The 20,254-nt window shown below is 40.6% G+C and overlaps 1 protein-coding gene across 1 annotated transcript; it reads left to right on the plus strand.

The window, feature by feature from the left end:
- Nucleotides 1-5,897: 5,897 nt before the first annotated feature.
- Nucleotides 5,898-11,054, plus strand: LOC311222459 (fatty acid-binding protein 5). Its single transcript, XM_084306766.1, has 4 exons — nucleotides 5,898-6,177; nucleotides 8,756-8,928; nucleotides 9,901-10,005; nucleotides 10,148-11,054. Exons 1-4 carry the CDS (start codon nucleotides 6,102-6,104, stop codon nucleotides 10,196-10,198), a joined length of 405 nt encoding a protein of 134 aa, XP_084162892.1. The 5' UTR covers nucleotides 5,898-6,101; the 3' UTR covers nucleotides 10,199-11,054.
- The last annotated feature ends 9,200 nt before the right edge of the window (nucleotides 11,055-20,254 follow it).

Genomic DNA, 20,254 nt, shown 5'->3' on the forward strand with positions numbered 1-20,254 from the left:
TTTACTGGAAATGGCAAATTAATGAATTGTATGGCTGTTTCTTCTTTTCCTTCATGTAGCTCAGCACCAAGTTAGATTGCTCCCCAGTATACATAGAGGGAAGGGTACCAGAAACAGTACCCAAAACTGTCTTATGTCAGAAATATAGGAAAAAAAATTAGGGAAGTAAGGTATTTCTTATTAAGGTTACCTTAATTAATAAATTAAGGTATTTCTTACCTCCTCACAGATTTTCTATGGCCTAGGTTTTAGATATGTAAACTCATATTGTGAGAAGGAATCAAGGATGTAAACCCAAATAAAGTGAGGCTTTTCAGGTCTAGAAGAGCAAACTGGAAAATACCTGCCTGTCCTGCATGGTTGCCTGGAATGCCAGAGGCAAGAACTTTCTTAGAAGATCTTTTGAATACAAGTCACGTACTTAACAAACTTGGCACGTTGGCAATGGGAGCGGGATAGAAGTAAAAACCAGCTTTAGCTTCCAATTTTTTCCCTAGTTTCCTTCGACAATCTATGAAAGAAAAAGGCTTTCCTGCAAGGTGGGTCAGAACTGGAAGCTGGAATGACACTCCTGAGAGTCCCTTCCTGCCCACTGTATGCAACAATGAGAAGACTGCTTTTTGGCCAAAGTTAGGCTTCCTGGGTGGCGACCTGGGGATCTATTTCACACTCAAGCCCTTGATGCCCCAGGATGATGTCCTTTGAGAGACCCAATCCATTAAACGGGCTACGCATAATCCTAACAATTTACAATGAGGGTTGTGCTCAACACAGAGAGCAGCAGTCATGGTCCCCCTCACTCCAAAGCTCCTGAGAATGGAGTTGTCACCTGTGTCACCCCTAAGAGATGATGAAGGGGGTTAGGGCACCTTCTGAGGCTGTGGCAATATTACACCCACCACTCTCCTCATCTTGGAGTGGGCATGCTCCCATTCCAGCCATAATGGCCAAGGTAAAACACACCAGGGGTGGCAGAGCTCTTCCACAGCCCCTTGTGTGACTGATGTGCCTCTTTGCAGGGTGGCGAGTTATGGAGCTGAGCAGAGCCTGGCAGAGGAAAAGCTCAGTCCTCTTGAACACAGCGAAGACCCTGCCTCTGTGAAGGACAGGTGGCTGGGCCTGTGATGCTCTCCTTGGTGAAACCCTGAGAATGAAAAGCAGTGCAATTATTAAAACTTTAAACAAAGCTTTTTCCTGAGGTTGCCTTTAGAATTGTCAATTAATATCCTTGGTAATGAAACTTTCCTTAGAATATGCAACTGAAAATGAATGCTAAAACCCTTCTAAATCCAGTGGGCAGGTCTGCAATTTGTGATTCTAATTTTCATATGCTAATTAGTCATTGTTTGTAGAAATATTTCTTTCATCAATATTTATTGCAAATAATTTTGCCATTTTTTTATCCTTACCGTAACTTTATGTCCTTATTGTTTGAGAACACACAGAAAGGACAAAGTAGGTTATTTTTATTTGTTTTTATAGCCAAGTGGAGTTTGAGGCTAATGTTTTGTACATCTGAGTTGTCTAAAAAGCCCTGCAGATTGTTACCTTTCTGAAAGTCTCAGCTGTGAGCAGGTGTCCCCTGCTAATGAGCTATGGATAATGGACAGCCTTGAACAATTTGTAATCATCCCAATTGGTTTTAGCATTGCAATGACTATTCTGACTATGAATTTCTGAAGTGAAATAAAAATGTGTTTATACTAATGTGTGGATGTTTGCTCTTCATGGTAGAGTATCTACCATCCAAATAAAGAGGATTTTTCAAAGCTTACAAAGTCAGACTCAGGCTCATATATCTGAAGTCACCATGAGGTGAGCTGGAACTGAAATCAGCCCATTTTTCTCTGAAATGAGGAAAATGAAGCCTGGAGTTTCTCTTCCTGGTCACTTTGGGCTCTGGTGCTGTCCCTGTCATTCAGTCAATGCACCGCCGATGAGCTGTCACAACATCAGAGCAGTAAACTTTCCCCTCAATGTAAGCATTTCCCTTTAAATTTGCTTTGAACATGCTGATGACGGTGCAGGGGCCACGCGCTGAGGCTGACAGTGTGCTAATTGCATTACGTTAATTCTCCGCGGCATCAGCAGTGCCCGGGGCACCAGTTGGCTGGCACTGGAGTCGGCCACGCGTAAGCCAGCCCGTCCCCGACAGCCGGCCACTGAGCGCCTATGTGGCAGCCTCCACGTCCAGAGGGAGGGCTCCTTGGAGGAAGAGGAGCTGGAGAGTAAACTGGCTTTGTTTTGACGTGAAAGCCGAGACGCGTTGCGCAAAGCCCATTGATAAAACATGGCCATGCCCAGCCCGGTTAGCTCAGGGTGATGCAATGCCTACACTCCAGAAGAACTTAAACATATTGACATATACATGAAAACATGCAGGTTCGTGTGTTGCTTCATAATCCCTGGTCTGGAATTGCCCAAGTACAGTGCTCCTCAGATGGAGGAAAGCTTACTTATGCCAGCCATGCAACCGTAGCACGTGTTTCATCATGTCTACCCATGATGACATGGCTGGGAAGGGAAAACCACACTTGTACAACTAGGAAACAGAAACAAAGCTGTGCCGTGTATGCAATTTTTCTCATCCATGCCTTGGGGGGTGAGTAACTATTATTCATGGACTGTTTGAATATTTTTTTACAGCTAGATGTAAGATGAAGAGCAGAATGTGGACAGTGCTGTCCAATTTTCCAGGAAAACTCTTAGGACTTTCTTAAGAGGTAGTCTTGTCTAGAAGAAGCTTACTGCTTAGGGAAGGTACTATATATGTGTATGATATGTCTGCACACTGGAAGGAAGGCAAGATCCTCCCTTTTACACAGTCAGGCGAAGCACAGTGCTATCAGATTGGGTTCCTTCCAAGTTAAACATAAGGGCATTTTAATGAGTAAAGGTCTAGGGAAAAAAGTTGCATTTCCTGTGCAACCTAATCAGCGATACGTTGCAGACGAGCAAGGCGGTGCTCTGCCCTGCCCAAGGAGCAGGTATTACGACTCTGAAAGACAAAACATGGCTTGGCTTACATGCAATGGGCAACGCTATGGCTACGTGAAGAGAAACCTCAAACACTGCTGGTCACGGCTTCCCAGCTCTCGTGTCAGCTGAAGCATCACTGCGCGATGTGCAGTTGCCCAAAGGAGTAGGACAAAGGTCTCTCTGCAGTCTTTTCCTTTGGTCCTTTTCTTTGCAATTGGTAATAAAGGACTGCAATATCCTCCCCTCCTACAAGATGCAAGGGCTTGGCTGCCTTGGAAAAACATCCTCTCTGGCAGGCCCAAACTGCCAGACCGGTGGTTGCTGCCGACTGGCTACGTGCTGTCCGTGCAACTAACTTCCATGGAAAATTTTACTCCCATCAGTGTTGCTTAGATTCTTCTGCTCTGGGAACACGTATAGTCTAACGTGGAGAAGAGGACAACTTCCCTCAGAGAAATTAAGCTGTCTGCACTGAAAGAGTAATATGGGAATTGAACACTTTCAGGTTTGAACATACATATTTGCTGCTTCTCTTGAGATATGTGTAGGGAGGAGAGGAGACTACACACAAAACACACCAGACCATGATGTCAACACCAACTTAGACAGGAACTGGGATTTAGAAACCGATCCCCATGGCCCAAGCATCCCTGAATATCTGACCATTTTATTTTAGCTTTAAGTAAGTAGCTGCAATCCATCACCTTTCAAATGTTTCACCAATATATATACAGTATTGTTGTCGTAGCAAATCAAGTATCTTTAGTAGTCCAGTCCATTTGTACCTTACCCAAAAGGACACATCTCAGGTCCTTCTAGTTAATTTGTTTGATACAAGACATACCACAAATTTAAGCATTCTCCTGTTTCAGAGAACTTTTGAGATGTGGCATTGACAGAATCACAGTCAGTAAGCTATATCACTGGATTGATTTGCAAAATGCTAGATTTCTGTAAAAATTGAGAGATTTTCACCATATCCTAACAGTCTACTTTTCAGAAAAGAGATACAAGACCCGTTTTTTATTGTTATATCTTATGTGAACATGCCTAGACTTGAGCAGTTCGTAAGGAGAGTAAATCACAACAAAGGACTTGTGGAAGGGTTCAAAACACAGCAGCGTTCTGCACAGGTACAAAGGTGGATCTCCCTGTCCTTCAGATCCAGGAATACCGTCTCACCACTAGATGGAAATAGTGGATTTTGCATCTTCCGTCGCACTATCAGCATTTATACCTGCATAATGTTTGTATATCATAAGCCATCTGCAGGCAGCGCTGCAGGAAGGTGGATCAGAAATTCTTTGGTAGCATAGGTGGATGAAAGCCAAGACTTCTATTTCTAGAAATCATCCCCATTTTACAAGACTGAAGACTTCCTAATTCCTGAAAGATGATTCTGTTTGATCCCTGATCTAATTGCTTTTAATTTAGCCTTTCTGTAAACAACCAGAAGGGAACAGCAGGACAGGCAGCATTTTGGTTCCGCTAACGTGAATTGGTTAGTAAACTTCAGCCTAATTAAAGAAAAAAAAAAAAAAAGAAGAAGATAAAAGTGGAAGGAAGCTGAAAGTCTTGTGTTTCAGTATTCCTGTTTAATGACCAAAAAAAAAAAGCAATGTGGCTTGTTGCCTTATGACCAGACGCTATAGCTTTATTTGCATGTTAAAAGAAAACATACAGTCAGAGAAGTGGAAGGTAATTAAAGGCAGTTCAGTAGGGAAGGTTAGTTACATAGAAGTACTTTAAAAAAATCTCAGCTGAAAAATGAGCTGATTATTCAGCGTATAATAAACCTGACCTTTTCTAGAAAGTATTCAACCTTTTAACTGTTTCGTTTTGCTCTATGACACTGCAAGGCGTAAACAGAAGCACCAAAACATCCAGATTCACAGTACCCCTCCATCTTGTGATGTTCCAGAACCGGCACGGAGACCTTGCTGTCTCCTCTGGTTTTGACACCTCATTTTCAAACTTCTTCATGACAGTGCTATCAAAGAAGCATATAGCCACTGCTACTACACCAAAAAAAGCTCCAGGCACTGGGCATATCTTCAGATTTTTGTTTTTCTGGCTGGGAGATGGTAGCTCTGGGTTTCACCCAGACTGATGCAAAGCCAAAAGATACACTGATTAGCATAATCCTGATGATGGAAATAAATCTTTGGGATACACTGGAATCAGGGTTTCTGTTGCAACTCAGAAATAGAAGCTTTCTTTCAAAATATGACAGTAAACACCTGGTGGAATTTGACAGACAATTGGCCCAAACCTCACAGGGCCCAGTAGATATGAAAATTTTGTGCTGGTGTTGGTTAGCAGCAATGGTAACTGCAGTGCTTTCCTTTAGGAAGTGGGGATTTAGGGTGCTGTGGGTCAAGACGCACTCAGACCAAGGCACCAAATCTGCATTTTCTGTGTGCTAAAGCATGAGATTGCACAAAGGCTTTGCTTTTTAATGTGTACCTGCATAAGTTCCCTGTATTGACTGATGGTGCTTGCTGTCACTGCGTGCGTGTAACAACTCTTCTGGGTCTGCAGCACGCTGCAGATTGCTGGATTTAGTGATACGGGATGTACCAATGGGATTTGGGGGGATAGCGGGAAGACCTGCAAAGGAATCCCATGCACTTTGGGGATGCCGACTCTTTATTACCCTCTCACCGCGCCACATGATGCCCCGTGCTCTTTTCTCCCTGATTTATCACAAAAAAAGTATCACTGATGCTGTAAACCCTAACACACAGGCATAGTTTAGGATTCATCACCCCAGCCTGCAAAAACCTCCTTGGGGCCCAAATCCCAACGACCAGCTTCGCACCGGAGGAGAAGGAGGAGGAGGAGGAGGAGGAGGAGGAGGAAGGAGAGGAGGAGGAGGAGGAGGCCGGGCAGCACCGCGGCGTGCCCGCTCTTGTCACGGCCGCCGCGGGCGGGTCTCGCCGGGCGGGGGCTCGGCGGGGAAGGGGCCGGGGCGCGGCGGGCGCCCCATTGGCTGTGCCCGGCCCCACACGGCCGCGGCCCGGCCATAAAGCCGCCCGCGGGGCCACTGCCGCCCGTCCGCCGCCCGCCGCAGCCCCGCCGACAGCCCCGCCGGAGCCGCCGCCGCTTTTGCCGCTGCCGCCATGGCCATCGATGCGTTTTTAGGCAAATGGTGCCTCGTCTCCAGCGAGGGCTTCGAGGAGTACATGAAGGAGCTGGGTAAGGGCACGGGGGCTCGCCGCACGCCGGCAGGGCTCTGTCCAAGGTCCGCGGACGGGGGGGGCTGCAGTGGGGCGGCGGCGCTATTTTATTTTATTTTATTTTATTTTATTTTATTTTATTTTATTTTATTTTATTTTATTTTATTTTATTTTATTTTATTTTATTTTATTTTATTTTATTTTATTTTATTATTTTATTTATTTTATTTTATTTTACCCATTTTATTTTTATTTTTTTTTTATTCCATTCCATTTTGTTCCATCCCATTCCATTTTATTTTATTTATTTATTTATTCATTTATTTTGCACCGTATTGGCTCGGGGGCAGCTGCCCATCCCCTGCAGCCTGCGCGCCCCCTGCCCCCCCCGCAGCGCTGCTGCATCCCCAGGGAGGCACTGCGGGTGTCTCCGAGAGACCCCCGGCAGATCGGCTGCCCCCGGGTACCCTGAGCATTGCCACCGGCTGCTTGTGCCCTTCTGTATCTCAAGGGGATGTCCCCGGCTTGCCATCCCCAGCTCCAGGTTGCTGTACGTTTTGCAACACCGCGTTACTGAATCAAGAGCAGGGCTGACACTGGCAGCCGCCTCTGTGAGCATCCTGGCCAACAGGTGGTAGAAACACTGTGGTGTTCATGTAGCCCAGAAGCTGTGATTTTCTGCTGAAAGCTAGGATACTTTCTCAGGAGGTGGAAGATTTTTGCCTTGAATGTCTTTGGAGGGAGGAGAGGAAGGAATTTAGGTCACGCACAAATACAAAAGGCATCACTGCATTTGTGCTCTGCAGAAAGCAGGGGCTGTAAGCGCACTTTGTGAGAGACCTGTCAATGTGTGATAGGTATGATCTGAGATAACCCTCTGGATTAAGCCCTCTGGGAGACTTTAGTGGAGGAAATTCAAGAATGTAAAGCCCTGCTCAGTTCATCAGGATGCTGCGGTGCTCGCGTCTGGTGGCCGGGGCCGGGCATGTGCCCAAACTGCAACTTCAAAGTAGAAATTAAATGCTGCAACTACAGAGCACCTCCCATGTGTAGGCAGCAAGTGAGTTTGTTTGTGTTCAGATGGCAATCTTAAACCAGTCACTTTTCTGTTTTACAGTTGCAATTTAGGCAAGTAAGCTTACTCCAAGTCATCCTTTAGGAACCAGTCCTTTATTGGATCTCACCCTTGCTGACTACTTAGGAAACTGCCTTTGATCCTATTGAGACACACTATAAATGGGATTCTGCAGGTTCTGCTCACTTTGTGTAAAAATGTTCAAGGATAAAGGAGTGTGAATTTCACTGCTTGCCATACGGAGAAAATTACTTGGCTCATCTCTGTTTAGTCGGATTTCAAGGTGTAGCTGGTCAAATAACTCACTGATGGCTGTGGACTGGACAACGGCAAAGGGATGGGTGGGGGACACCGCGCCAGTAACTTCCAGTTCCATGCACAAAACCTGGACTGAGGAGGACTGTTTTTTGCTCTGCAGGCTGACGCTTACATCATTATTCATTCCTTGAATCTGAGCTGATTCTGGAGAAGCAGTGTCTGGGAATTTCTTCCTTAATTTCACCTTCCAAGGAAACTGTAATCTTTGTTGTGTGGACTCAGCCCCCACCCGAGTATGCTGCACACTCCAGCGGAGTGCTGTGCTGTATCTGACAGCATTCCTAACCACGCCAATTGCAGAGCACAGATGTTTGCTGACTTGGTAGCACTTTCTGCTCTGTTTGGTTGCTTATCAATTCTTGGTTCAGGATCTACACTTTGCAGTTTAATGGAGTCTAGTTTGTTGCCTGAGCACCCTCTTACTGATTTCTTCACCCTTCAGATCAAAAAGACTCAAGCAAAGCACTCAAACAGGGCACACAGAGGCTGAGGGAGGGTGAATCTTTTTTTTTGCTGAAGGGTTTTGAGAACAACTGTCTCCAGATGATACCCTTAATGTGCCGAATTTTCAGTCATTTGCAAAGGTCATTTCTCTCAAGGTCCTTTTTTCTTTTTTTTTTCCCTGCTCCCATAATTTGCCTGCAAGCAGGATTTCACATGATGGGAGTATTCTAATTCGGAAGCCTATATTTTGGAGACAGGATGTAGGGGATGAAATCTTATTAAAACTCACATGCTTGTAATTGTGTATAGCGTGATTGAAGAGTGTATCTTGAGTAAGTTGAAATAAATACATGAGTGGATTCACCAGTCAGTTAATTCTCTAGAATTTTTAAAACATTCAGAACTGAAAGGAAACACTTATGTTACTTTATGCTTTTGTCTTTGTTTTCCTGTTTATTGCACATTTCTGTTTGTAAAAAATTATTGCTGAGTTCTGGTACATCAGGCAATCTTTGATAAGGCGAAATAGATTTAACCTTATCTCTTTGAGGAAGCAGAGGAATAACCATGCAAATATGCTTTTTTTCCCTTCCCCATTAATGGATAATTTGAAACATCCTTTTTCTTTGTGACTCTTGAGCTTTGATTTTCAAGGGTACTTAAATGACTAAATGGGAATTAGGTGTTTGAACTTTTGTGTGGTCCGAAGCCTTATAGGGTTTAACTGACTTTGTGACACTTGGTGCCTCTTGCCTTGCAGGTGTGGGTATGGCCATGAGAAAAATGGGAAGCATGGCCAAACCAGATGTTTACATTATTAAGGATGGAGATACAATCACCGTAAAAACAGAAAGCACCTTCAAAACTTCACAGTTCAGCTTCAAGCTTGGTGAGAAGTTTGAGGAAAGTACATTAGATGGCAGAAAAACTCAGGTCAGTATATTAGATTTTCTGTTGAATAAACACAATTCTTTGAGTGTTTCATAGATGAAGATACTGTTTAAAAGTCAGCTTTTACATCCATACTAACAATGTTTTATTTGATGAATAGCTGTCACTGTAAGTCTCATTGAAATCAATTAATGTTTTTTTTTCTGGATTAAGCAATCTCCAAAGAGGGAAAATGCTGAAGCTAGTCATGTCTTCTGTATTTTGTTGTTTTCAATTTGTTAGGCAAGCACTGTGTTAGTAAAACCAATAGACATTTAAATCCATGTTAAAGCCAAATGCCACTTTATTTGAAGCCTATGGAAAAAATCCCATTGATGTTTAATCAGAGGCAATTCAACCCTACAGTTAACCTGACCGCTCAGTCTCTACTATTTGCATAACAAGAGCCTGGTTCAGTGTGCAGGGGTTACACACCAGGCATAAATGTGAATCACAGTTCCTAATCACCAGTTTTAGAAGGCAAAAAGGCTTCTCTCTGCACTGAGTGGGGAGCATATTCACCCAAAAGGAGGTTAACAACAAAGAAGTCCTCAAATATGTCTCTTTTCTTCTTGTGTGACTGCTGTCTATGTACCATTTCCCCCCACCTTCAATGCCATTCTGGCAATTCATCTGTTTTTGCAAGATCAGATAAATGTTACACAAAAGCTCAAAGCCCATGGACAAAGCAATGAACAGAGAACATCATTTGCTCTTGTTAATTGAAATCAAGCATGCTGTCAAAGGTCTGTTGCATGCAGGAATGTGTCAGAGTAGTGAATGAACAGTGAGATAATGTAAGAAGAGGATCAATAAAAATATAAGATAATATCCCAGCTTTGTACATGACAATGACAAAATTACTATTGAGTGAGCCGGGGTGGGATTTTTTTCCTTTGGATTAAAGTGTTAGAAAACATCAGCCTTCATCAAATGCCATGGGTAAGATATTGAATCTTGGGTTCTTTATTTCAGACGCTTATCAACTTAAAAGATGATGGGTCATTGATCCAGGAACAGGAGTGGGATGGCAAGAAGACCATAATAACACGGAAACTTGTGGATGGACAGTTGGTGGTGGTGAGTTCAGTCCCGCTTTCTCATCCTTGAGTGCTGTTTGCCGATAGCCTGAGAAGTAACTCTAAAAGATCTTTCAGCTGCAGCCTTTTTCCTTGTATTCTGTACCAAGGCAAATTAATCAATTAATTTCTTTATCTTCTAGGAATGTGACATGAATGGTGTCAAGTGTATTAGAGTCTACCAGAAGGCGTGAGGACGTCTTCATATTCAGTAGGAACTTGCTACAAACAACTCAGTTCAGTGGACAGAGCTCCTTTACACTCCATAATTTCCTTTTCCCCGTTTTCTAGTATTTCAATGGACTGAGTAGCTGAGTGCAATCCTTTTTAAAAGCCGTGATGTAACTATTATGTAACTATTCTGAACTTAAAAGGCTATTAAAGAAAATTTTCAAATATATGAAGTGGAAATGTTGTTACTATAGTAGAATTTTAAAGTGAGGTTTTATAAAAACTCAGTTTGGTTTTAGGCTTTGCTACAAACTGTCTTCAGTTCAAGATCATGCCAAGTTTGATAGCAAACAGTTAATAGCAAACTGAATTTTGACCAGCCTTTTCATCTTTAATTACTACGGTATTAAAATTTGAAAAAGAAAAAAGCATTTCAAATTCAGGCTCTACAGTTGTTTCTATCTTGCATGTTGACAAAGTAAATAGAATTTGGTGGGTATAAATAAGAGATAAGCCTTGTTGGTGTTTAAATAGAGGAGTGTATTTTCAGGGGTTGGTTTCTTTTTTTCATGTTTCAAACCCATACATTTCTTATCTGAAGAAATACACATACTGTTGAGCCAATAGATATGATAAACCTAAGTAAACACGTAAGTGCTTTGCTTCAAGGAAGCCTTATTTTGAGAACACTCTTTGTTTTCCTAGCAAAATTCCTATTTCCTGTCTAGTATCATTCTACAAACTCTTAAACAAAATCTACTGAAATACTGCCTAAAACTTAAAGCCTCATTTTATTATTATTATTATTTTTAACTGGCTTGAAACATCTAGAAATGGAGTTTATATGCTTTAAAGTGCCACAATAAATACTCAGAAATATCAGTGTCTTGAGTATTACTTTTACACTGGTTGGGAAATAGAGCCTGTGATGTAAGTAGTTTTCCAAGGAGCTGTCAGGTAGGGCTAAATTAAAAAGTGAAGTTCTGTCACGCCAGACAAACAGGCCCTAATAGTGAAACTATTTATCAACAGGTGATGAGAAGATTTCTAATGACTGGATTCAGAAGTCTGGGGGATCGTGCAATTGTACCCTTCTAGTTTGCAGCATCTGTCATTGCAGAATCTATTGCTACTTCAACCCTACTGATATTTTAGCTGTTTACTGTATACATCTATTACTGAGCTCCCCGTAACAGCAGAAAAATCTGTTTTGTATGTTCATCCTACCCATCAGCAGAAATTGCTTTTCCCATAAATTTAAACTATTGACCTTTTTCATAATTTGCTGAGTATTTCACAGAATCACAGAATTTCTAGGTTGGAAGAGACCTCAAGATCATCGAGTCCAACCTCTGACCTAACGCTAACAATCCCCACTAAACCATATCCCTAAGCTCTACATCTAAACGTCTTTTGAAGACTTCCAGGGATGGTGACTCCACCACTTCCCTGGGCAGCCTGTTCCAATGCCTCACAACCCTTTCAGTAAAGAAGTTCTTCCTAACATCTAACCTATTTGTGAATCATTCCCTCTACCTACCTCGTCTGAAAGAAGTTAGAGAAGGAGCACACCTTGAATTTTTTATTTTTCACAATCTGTAAAAATACACCAAATAGGAGTGGGAGAATGGATGTAGCTACCATGGCATGATATGAAAATTCTGTCTCCCTCTCAGAAGAAGCAGAGCATTGCTGCTTTAAGTGAGGGCATCACGCCTTCCTTGGGGTCACTGGTCTATCACTTACTGCTACTTGTTTACGCTTCTGATACTCAGTAGTGTTAACTGTTTATATTTCAACAGAATGGAAAAAAACTTCCAATGTCTTTTATAGGACATCCGTTTTGATTATGGTGAGATCATTTCTTGTAAAACAAAAGGCAGAAGAGTATCTTTTTAGAGTTATTTCCTATGGAAACAAGGCTAGTAAAGTCTGTTTAAGTGTATGTGTATTTCCCTGCCCTCTGATTTCAGCCACATGTGAAGTAGAGGCTAGAGGTCCCAAAGATAATTAATCTTCTCCAAATGTCATGAAAATAGGAGGCCTGATGAAGGAGACAGATCATTAAAGTGCCTTGATGATGGAAAGACTGCACAATGGAAGTCACACTGACATTAAATGGAAGAAAAACATTATAAGCCCTCTTGGCAAACATAAGATGTTATTTTAGATATGAAAGTTGACCAGCTGTAATACATATCAACAGGAAGCCGGGATTCTTTAGAACTAATTCTCCACAACTACTTAGGCTAACATATTTGTTTGCTTTATTTTGAAGTTAGCTTCAGCCTATGTTGCTGTTGACTTCAATGTAAGCATACTGTGACCCGGAACTACCATATATGCAACCCATTTGTGTTAAACTAGATCACGTAGATAAAACAACAATAATTTTATAGTACTGCCAGCCACCAAGATTTGTGCTGCTCAGTTCTTGAAAATATAATTTATTTCCAAGTTTTTTTCTATTTGTTATTATACAAGCCAATAGTTTCACTCTTTATGAAATTTGTAAACACAATGTTCTCATCAGTGTAAAATAACCAATTGTCCTGAGATTTGCATAACTCTCTGTAGGTCACTATATCATATAAGATGGCCAAAAGCAAGACTTCTGAGAACAAATGAAAGAGAAGAAATTAAGCTTTATCTATCCAGCACTGCTTTATAATCCCACAGAATTAAAAGAAAAGGACACAAGTTTTGGCTAGATATTTTAGTGCATGTTTTTGAAGTTATTTTGGAGCTATAAAAGAAATAGCTTCAGCAAACTGAAGCCGCAAGTAAAACTTGCTCAAAGAGAGGGAAACTTCCATATCAACCTCGATGCATGTTCATTTAAAACAATGAGTAGTGTCTGATCTATATCTTTATGCCTCATTTTCTTCTCAAATTAGGGTAGTTGTGCTGTTTTCATAGAGTGTCTTTGTTTGTTTGTTTGTTTGGTTGGTTGGTTGGTTGGTTGGTTTTTGGGGTGATGGTGGTGAAAGTGGGTAAAACTAAATTTTTTAGCAATTTAGATCTGATATTCTGCCTCATAAGGGAAATCTTATGTCTGAGCTTTCCAGGAACACTAATGAAATGGCCCTGTGTTTTGGAAAGAGCATACTGGCTCTATACAATGCTCAGACTATCAAAGATTTTCCTGTTATGGTTTGGTTATATGATTTATTTCAAAATTGTTATCCTATTCTGCCTGCACTCTTTACAATTAATACTGGCCTTTCCTCTTCCTTTCCCCTCCCTACCACACACATGTGCTCCAGATCAAAGTTTTTTTTAAAAAAAACAACAAGTGATGGAAAATCTCTTAAGTTTTCTGAGGTTGTGGTCCCACTGTTAGCTGTCAGCTGTCCAGAAAAAGGGCAATGATTATTTCTTTAAGTGTGGAAGTCAAGTGTAGGAAGATAGTTTTGCTCTGCCAATGGCTACTTGGGTGATATTAACTATGAAACTCAAACAATCAAAAAAGAAAATGAGTCATTGAATAGGTACTCTATTTTTTTCAGGTTATAGCTTAAAATCTAGTCAATTCTGTTGAGTATAAACAATAAACCATCTTATCTACTGCTGTATAATATTATGTCCATTGTATTTTGTTGTTCATAAGGTGATCCATTCAGAGTAAGTCTTACTGAAGTCAGATGCTGGAAGTAAGCGCTCCATTTCAGCTCAGCCTGGGGTGTCAGTCCATGATGGCACTAACTGTAGGAGGGTTAGTCTCCAGCTCTCCAGGGCACACCTGCAGATTTTACACAAGAAAAATCACGCATTAAACTTTTTTTTTTTTTTTTTTTTTTTAACAAACGAACTGCCTTATAAAGGGCTTGTATTCTACCTGAAATTGTTTTAGAAAAATAAAAGCAGGAATGTGGGTTCATTCTAATCAAACCTTTGTTGTTGACTCCTTCTCTGTCTGAGTACGTGCTAACAAAATGAATGGATTGGAAAACCTTTCCACTGTGTTGATTACTTGTGCTTGCAGGGAAAAAAAAATCCCACACTGTGATAGTGGGTGGGAGCAAGTTATCGTATATTAATTGTTCTTTGATGCCTTATTTCAGTCCCATTGTTCAGCCCTGGGAGAATTTAGCACTATTTTCATAGATTTTGGAGACATTCCAGCATCTGTATAAACAAATTTTGTCCCATGAATCTCCTTTTCTAGCTTTGGCTTTTCAGCCCTTATACATCAAATTAAGATTTTGTTGACACTTCCCAGAATGGCTTTACTTTATACTATTATTTCAGAGGAAAAGGAAACACTATTAGAGACCACACTCCCAAGAGCAAATTTAGCTTCCTTTCCAACAAAAATGTTTCCAAAATCAATTCTCTACCAGATGGTCTTGATTATATTCTGGACATATTTGTAGGTGAAGTCCACTGTAATTTCAGAAGAAACACAGTTTCAGCAATAAATGTTAAAAGCACAATAGGTTTTAGATACTGCCCTGCAGTATCTACTGCAAAAAATAATAATAATAAAAAAAAAATCTACTGAATCCCAAATATTAAGACTTAAAAATAATATATTTGCCATTAATCACAGATGTACACTCTCAAATTCAATGCCAGAAGAGGAATAGTCCAGTCTGAGGGTCACACATCATGGGACTGTCTCCCACATGCATAGCACTCGTTTCCTTCTGAAACTTGTGCTTGGAATCAATGAGTCTACCTTCAGAAAAGACATCAGCTTGTGTCACTAAGGGTGCAGCGCACATTGTTACGCAATGAAAGTGCCAAAGGGAACGTCATGGCTTTGGGCACAGTTTACAGGCTGGGCTCATGGTGCAAGGTGGCGTGAGGAGAGAGCTTGCTGCAGCACACCCCAGGGGCATTCTGTGGTTTGATGTCTTCTGGGAATATGCACTTAGGTTATGTACAGTGAGAAGCAGATTTGAAATCATAAAGAAGAGGTCAGCCTATAACTCTTGACTTCAACAGCAACCTTGAACTAAGAGCAGAGTCCATGACAGGGAGTTTCTATAAACACCTGGAGTAAGTGGGCTCTTTAGATACATGGAATGTTGAGTTGAAGGCATATCATGTTGGCCCCTCACTCTAGAAATGATGGCCATGCCTTGGTATGGCTTTGCAATTTAATGTTATGAATAACCCAGTGAAATAAAAGAATAGGATCTATTTCTATTTTATTGCAGATTGAAATTAAGTTAAAATATCATTGATTCTCTCCCTCTCCGAAATGTATAAAGTGGTAATTAATACTGGGATTTGCTCTCAGAACGTTCTATTGTCTCACCTCTACTCATTCTCCTAAATCATGTTGCTTTGTACCAACTTAATGGCATATAAATAACATTCAGAAAATGGGATGTTTCTATTCTTTCACATTTATTTTTTCTCTTGGTGAGATTCAGAATAAAAATGCAATCTGTGTATCTTTAGTGGCAGCACTATTTGAATAATCATTTTCTTTTTGCATAATTCATGGAATATGGTCCCTCTGTTTAACCAGCTTAACTGATGGCTGCTTTTCTGAAACTGACAGAAGAGTAGAAGCCAAGTGATTATAAACAGAAATCACAGATGCTTCAGTCCTCTTTCCCTTTGTCATGTATTTCCACAACACAGTTCATGCTTATCTGAGCCTAAACATTATCCCTCTGGATGTTTGCTTTCTTCATGAAGATTCTTCCTTTTTCCTATTAAATTTAAGATTAACAGGTCTTTTGGATTTAGATTCTGAACACCTAGTTGGCACGATTATTGGAACAAGGATTAAGAAAGATAATAATAAATGTAGCTGCATCTTGCCCAGTCTCTCTCCGCCTCTTTCTCAGTCTGTCTCTCCTTTTTTTTTCCGTGTGTATGTGTGTGCAGAGGAGCTTTTTTTTTTTTTTTTCCAGCACTGAGGGAAAGAAGAAAACTAAGTGTAGAACCTTTCCCTCTGACTACATGCAATGATATCCAAGGCAGACTTTCTGAAATTCTGATTTTAAAGCAGTGTATGGCTGAGCAATATCAGCCCCAGATTAGATGACTGAAAGGCTTAACTGTTCTGCTGTTCTCAGCTGATTCCTGGGAGAAATATGCAGACCTCTGTATGGAAAGGTAACGATGTGCTGCCACAGCACATAGACCATGTGTACTTTGCCTTATGCTTGTTCTGAAACGATTTTAAGCAGAATTTTCTCCAATACTTAGTCTTGCTAGGAAATGAGGTAAAAGTGTAATTTCACAAGAATTGCTTCTCTACTGGATTGATTTTTTGTTTTGTTTTGTTTGTTTTTGTTTTAATAGTGATAGTAATATTTTCTGATTGTGATTTATGATAATCAAATGACTTAAACAATCTGAAAATTGGAGAGACATGGATTTGATGGATGGACCACGTGGGCTGGATGGTTGCACTCAAAGTGTTGTGGTCAATGTCCAGGTGGAGATGAGTGATGAGAGATGTCCCTCAGGGGAGAATATCGAGAATGGTGCTGTTTAAAATCTTTGTTGGTGGCATGGATAGTGAAATTGAGTGTACCATCAGTAAGTCTGTAGATGACACCAAGATGTGCGGTGCACTTGGCATGCTGGAGGGAAGGGATGCCATGCAGAGGGACCTGGACAGGCTTGAGAGGTGGGCCTGTGCAAACCTCATGAAGTTCAACAAGGCCAAGTGCAAGGTCCTGCATCTGGGCTGGGGTAATCCCAAGCACAAATACAGGCTGGGTGAGAAATGGATTGAGAGCAGTAGCTCTAAGGGGAAGGACCTGGGGGTGTTGGCTGATGAGAAGCTTGACATGAGCCAGCAATGTGTGCTTGCAGCCCAGAAAGCCAACTGTGTCCTGGGCTGCATCAAAAGCAGCGTGGCCAGCAGGGTGAGGGAGGTGATTGTCCCCCTCTGCTCTGCTCTTGTCAGACCCCATCCAGAGTGCTTCACTGAGCTCTAGGGCCCCCAGAACACAAAGGACATGGACCTGTTAGAGCAAGTTCAGAGGAAGACCAGAAGGATGATCAAGGGGCTGGAGCACCTCTCCTGTGAAGACAGGCTGAGGGAGTTGGGTTTGTTCAGCCTGCAGAAGAGAAGGCTCTGGAAAGACCTTACAGCAGCCTATACCTAAAGGGGACCTACAGGAAAGCTGGGGAGGGACTCTGTATCAGGGAGTGTAGCGACAGCACAAGGGGGAATGGTTTCTAACTAAACTAGGGTAGGTTTAGATTAGATATAAGGAGGAAGTTCTTTGCTTTGAGGGTGGTGAGGCACTGACACAGGTTGTCCGGAGAAGCTGTGGATGCCCCATCCCTGGAGGTGTTCAAGGCCAGGCTGGATGGAGCTTTGGGCAACCTGGTCTGGTGGGAGGTGTCCTTGCCCATGGCAGGGGGTTTGGAACTAGATGATCTTTAAGGTCCCTTTGAATCCAAACCATTCTGTGATTTTATGATTCTATGAAAAGACTTGGTTCCTTTATTAATCTGTCAGCTAGAGCTTTACAGACCTGGAAAAGGTTTGGTCATATACTAGAACTTGAAAATGTTGGGTTTTGCCTTAACTTACACAATTCTGAGATTTTTCCTCATAATTTACATCTTTCCCCAGTACTTTATTTTCATCTTTCATATACACCTTGGTTTGGGAAGTTAGTCAATGATATCCTTCCGCGATCAGTGTTTAAGACTTAGTCTATAGGAGGTTCTTAAACTCTTTTGTCCTCACTGGGTCTGTGGAGGAGAGGAGAAAAGGAAAAAATGAGTTTAAAGATTCTATGATACATTATATGCAAAACAAAATGTCTCAGAAGAAAGATTTCCCCAGAGGTTTTTCTCTATTAAAGAAAGCACAGACCTGAACAATTACCTAACCATGGAAAAGAACATGTACAAAGCCCTTTGGAAAATTAAAAAAATCTTGGATAAAGCTCTACAAATGCAGATTGTCAGCTGTATCTTCCATTCATGTAAACACGGACTGATTTGGGACTGACTGGACACTGGACTGGCTTCGTCACCACTTCTGTGATCAACTATCTTCTTAAACCTAAGCCTTTGCCCCATTTGGAGAGGTTTCTCTGCTCTTGTTACACTCTGCTTTACATTTCAGAATATTAATGCTTTCCCTTAACTTGTTTTATGCATGTTATTGAAGATCTAATTGCTGCTTTGAGGCTGAAGCATACTCAGCTGGATTTCTCAGCTGGATTCCTGCTAAGATCAAGAGCTAAGCGTGTTTATTATAGAGGCACTGATGCTATCTTATGAAGTGACAACCTTCTATATTAATAGAAAGCCTTGCATTGATTCAAGAAGATTGGATTAGGCTTTAGTAACTGAAAGCTCATATAGAAGATCAAGAATAAGTGCTTAATTTTAAGATATGTTATTTACTCCTTAAAAACATCCTCCTTGATTTTTGTAATATGGATGATGACAATAGAATTCACTGGGAACACAATCTGAGCAGCAAATAAATTTGGAGAGATTCATGTATTTAATCATTTATTCTGATAGGTTGATGGGGCTAATATTTACAAGAGAAATGAGAAATCACCATTGCTAGTATGGTTTTATTATGCTGTCACTGTATTATTCTCGGGGAGGAAAAAAAAAAAGAGCACTGTGTGGAAATGCAGTAGAGACCAAAATATATTGTATTCACTTGGTGTTCTTCTTATTTAATTACAATATCACAGAGAAAATGTTTCCCTTACATTGTTTATTGGCCTTGAATACTATCAACAGGTATCAGTAGGAAGGATATTAAGTTGCATCTTACAATTACATTTCACTGATACCTTCACTAATGTTATGAAGACATATAAAAAAGGAAAAAAGTATTTAGGATATATCTCTCTCCCTCTCTCTCTCCTCCCCCCCCCTTTTTTTTTTTTTTTAGTTTAATGTTTTTGTGACATCTTCTGAAGAAAACAACTATAACACACGTTGTACAATACTGTCAATTATCTCATATAGCTGAATAGAAGGCTGGAATTAATTTTTGACTACCCTATACAATGAGGTGTTGCCCTTGCAAGATTTAAATTAATATCACAAAATAAAATACCAAATGCTTACTAAGCAGATCAACTTTCTTTGCATACTAATTTGAATGTAGTTACATCAGAGAGAAAAAAGAAAATGTGATGCTATAGAATACTCTGGAATAGCCGGCTTCTTTTTAACACCTCTCACATTACCAGCAAAATTATGAGTTTTTGTTTTGTTTTGTTTTTATGAGATAACTCCCATGACTTCACCTGTTGCTTTCAAAAGTTGTGCTTGGATGTAATTTGATGTGATTTCAGATATTGTCTGAGAATAATAAGTCACATAAATAAGAATGTGATTTTATTAACACAATTGCTTTTAATGGCCAAGCCAAGAAGAAGCCGTGCAGGTTTTCCTCAGGTAATTTGCATTTATGATTCTATGATTTAATAGGCGCATTTCAGAGGCACACTTACTGTAGGACAGAGAAGCATAACATCTATTTTTATAAACTTGCCTTTCTACCAAATAAAATTGTGTTCATTGAGAGTTCTTATGGACCTGCTAAAAATAACTTGTGTAACAACCGGTGTCTGATTTGTCCAAACAAACATTACTCGTTAAGACACAGACTCAAAAATACTTAAGGCTCCCGGGAAGTATAAAAACCAAACAAACAAACAAACAAGCAAAACAACAACAATAACAAAACAAACACCAAAAAAAACATGTAATGTTTAAAGCTTTTTATTTCTGAGTAATTGTCAAGAACAGGTAATCAGTTTGGGCATGCTTCTCTGTCCCCTTTGTACCATTTCACTTGTGGAAAAGACTCTCCAAAAGGAAAATTTGAACATTTTACTCTTTTTGCTCATGTTCTTTCTAGTAGGTTTTAAAGGTCTTCTATTTATTTTCTTTGTGTGACAAGATGAATTCAGTAGAACATATTCAACTTTCCTTTTATATTAGTCCTTTAGTAATTATTATTCCCACTTAAATAAAAGAGGAATTTATATAGAAGTGTTTATGGATTTTTCCTGTCCTAGTTCTGCATGTTAAATTTATTCTAGATATCCAAATGCCAGTTCAAAGCTGAATGGACCCAGTGCTTAGCTCAGGTATAACAGAGAAAATGA

This window comes from Netta rufina, assembly GCF_964035555.1.
Source record: "Netta rufina genome assembly, chromosome: 2".
In the NCBI taxonomy this organism is placed as follows: Eukaryota; Metazoa; Chordata; class Aves; order Anseriformes; family Anatidae; genus Netta; species Netta rufina.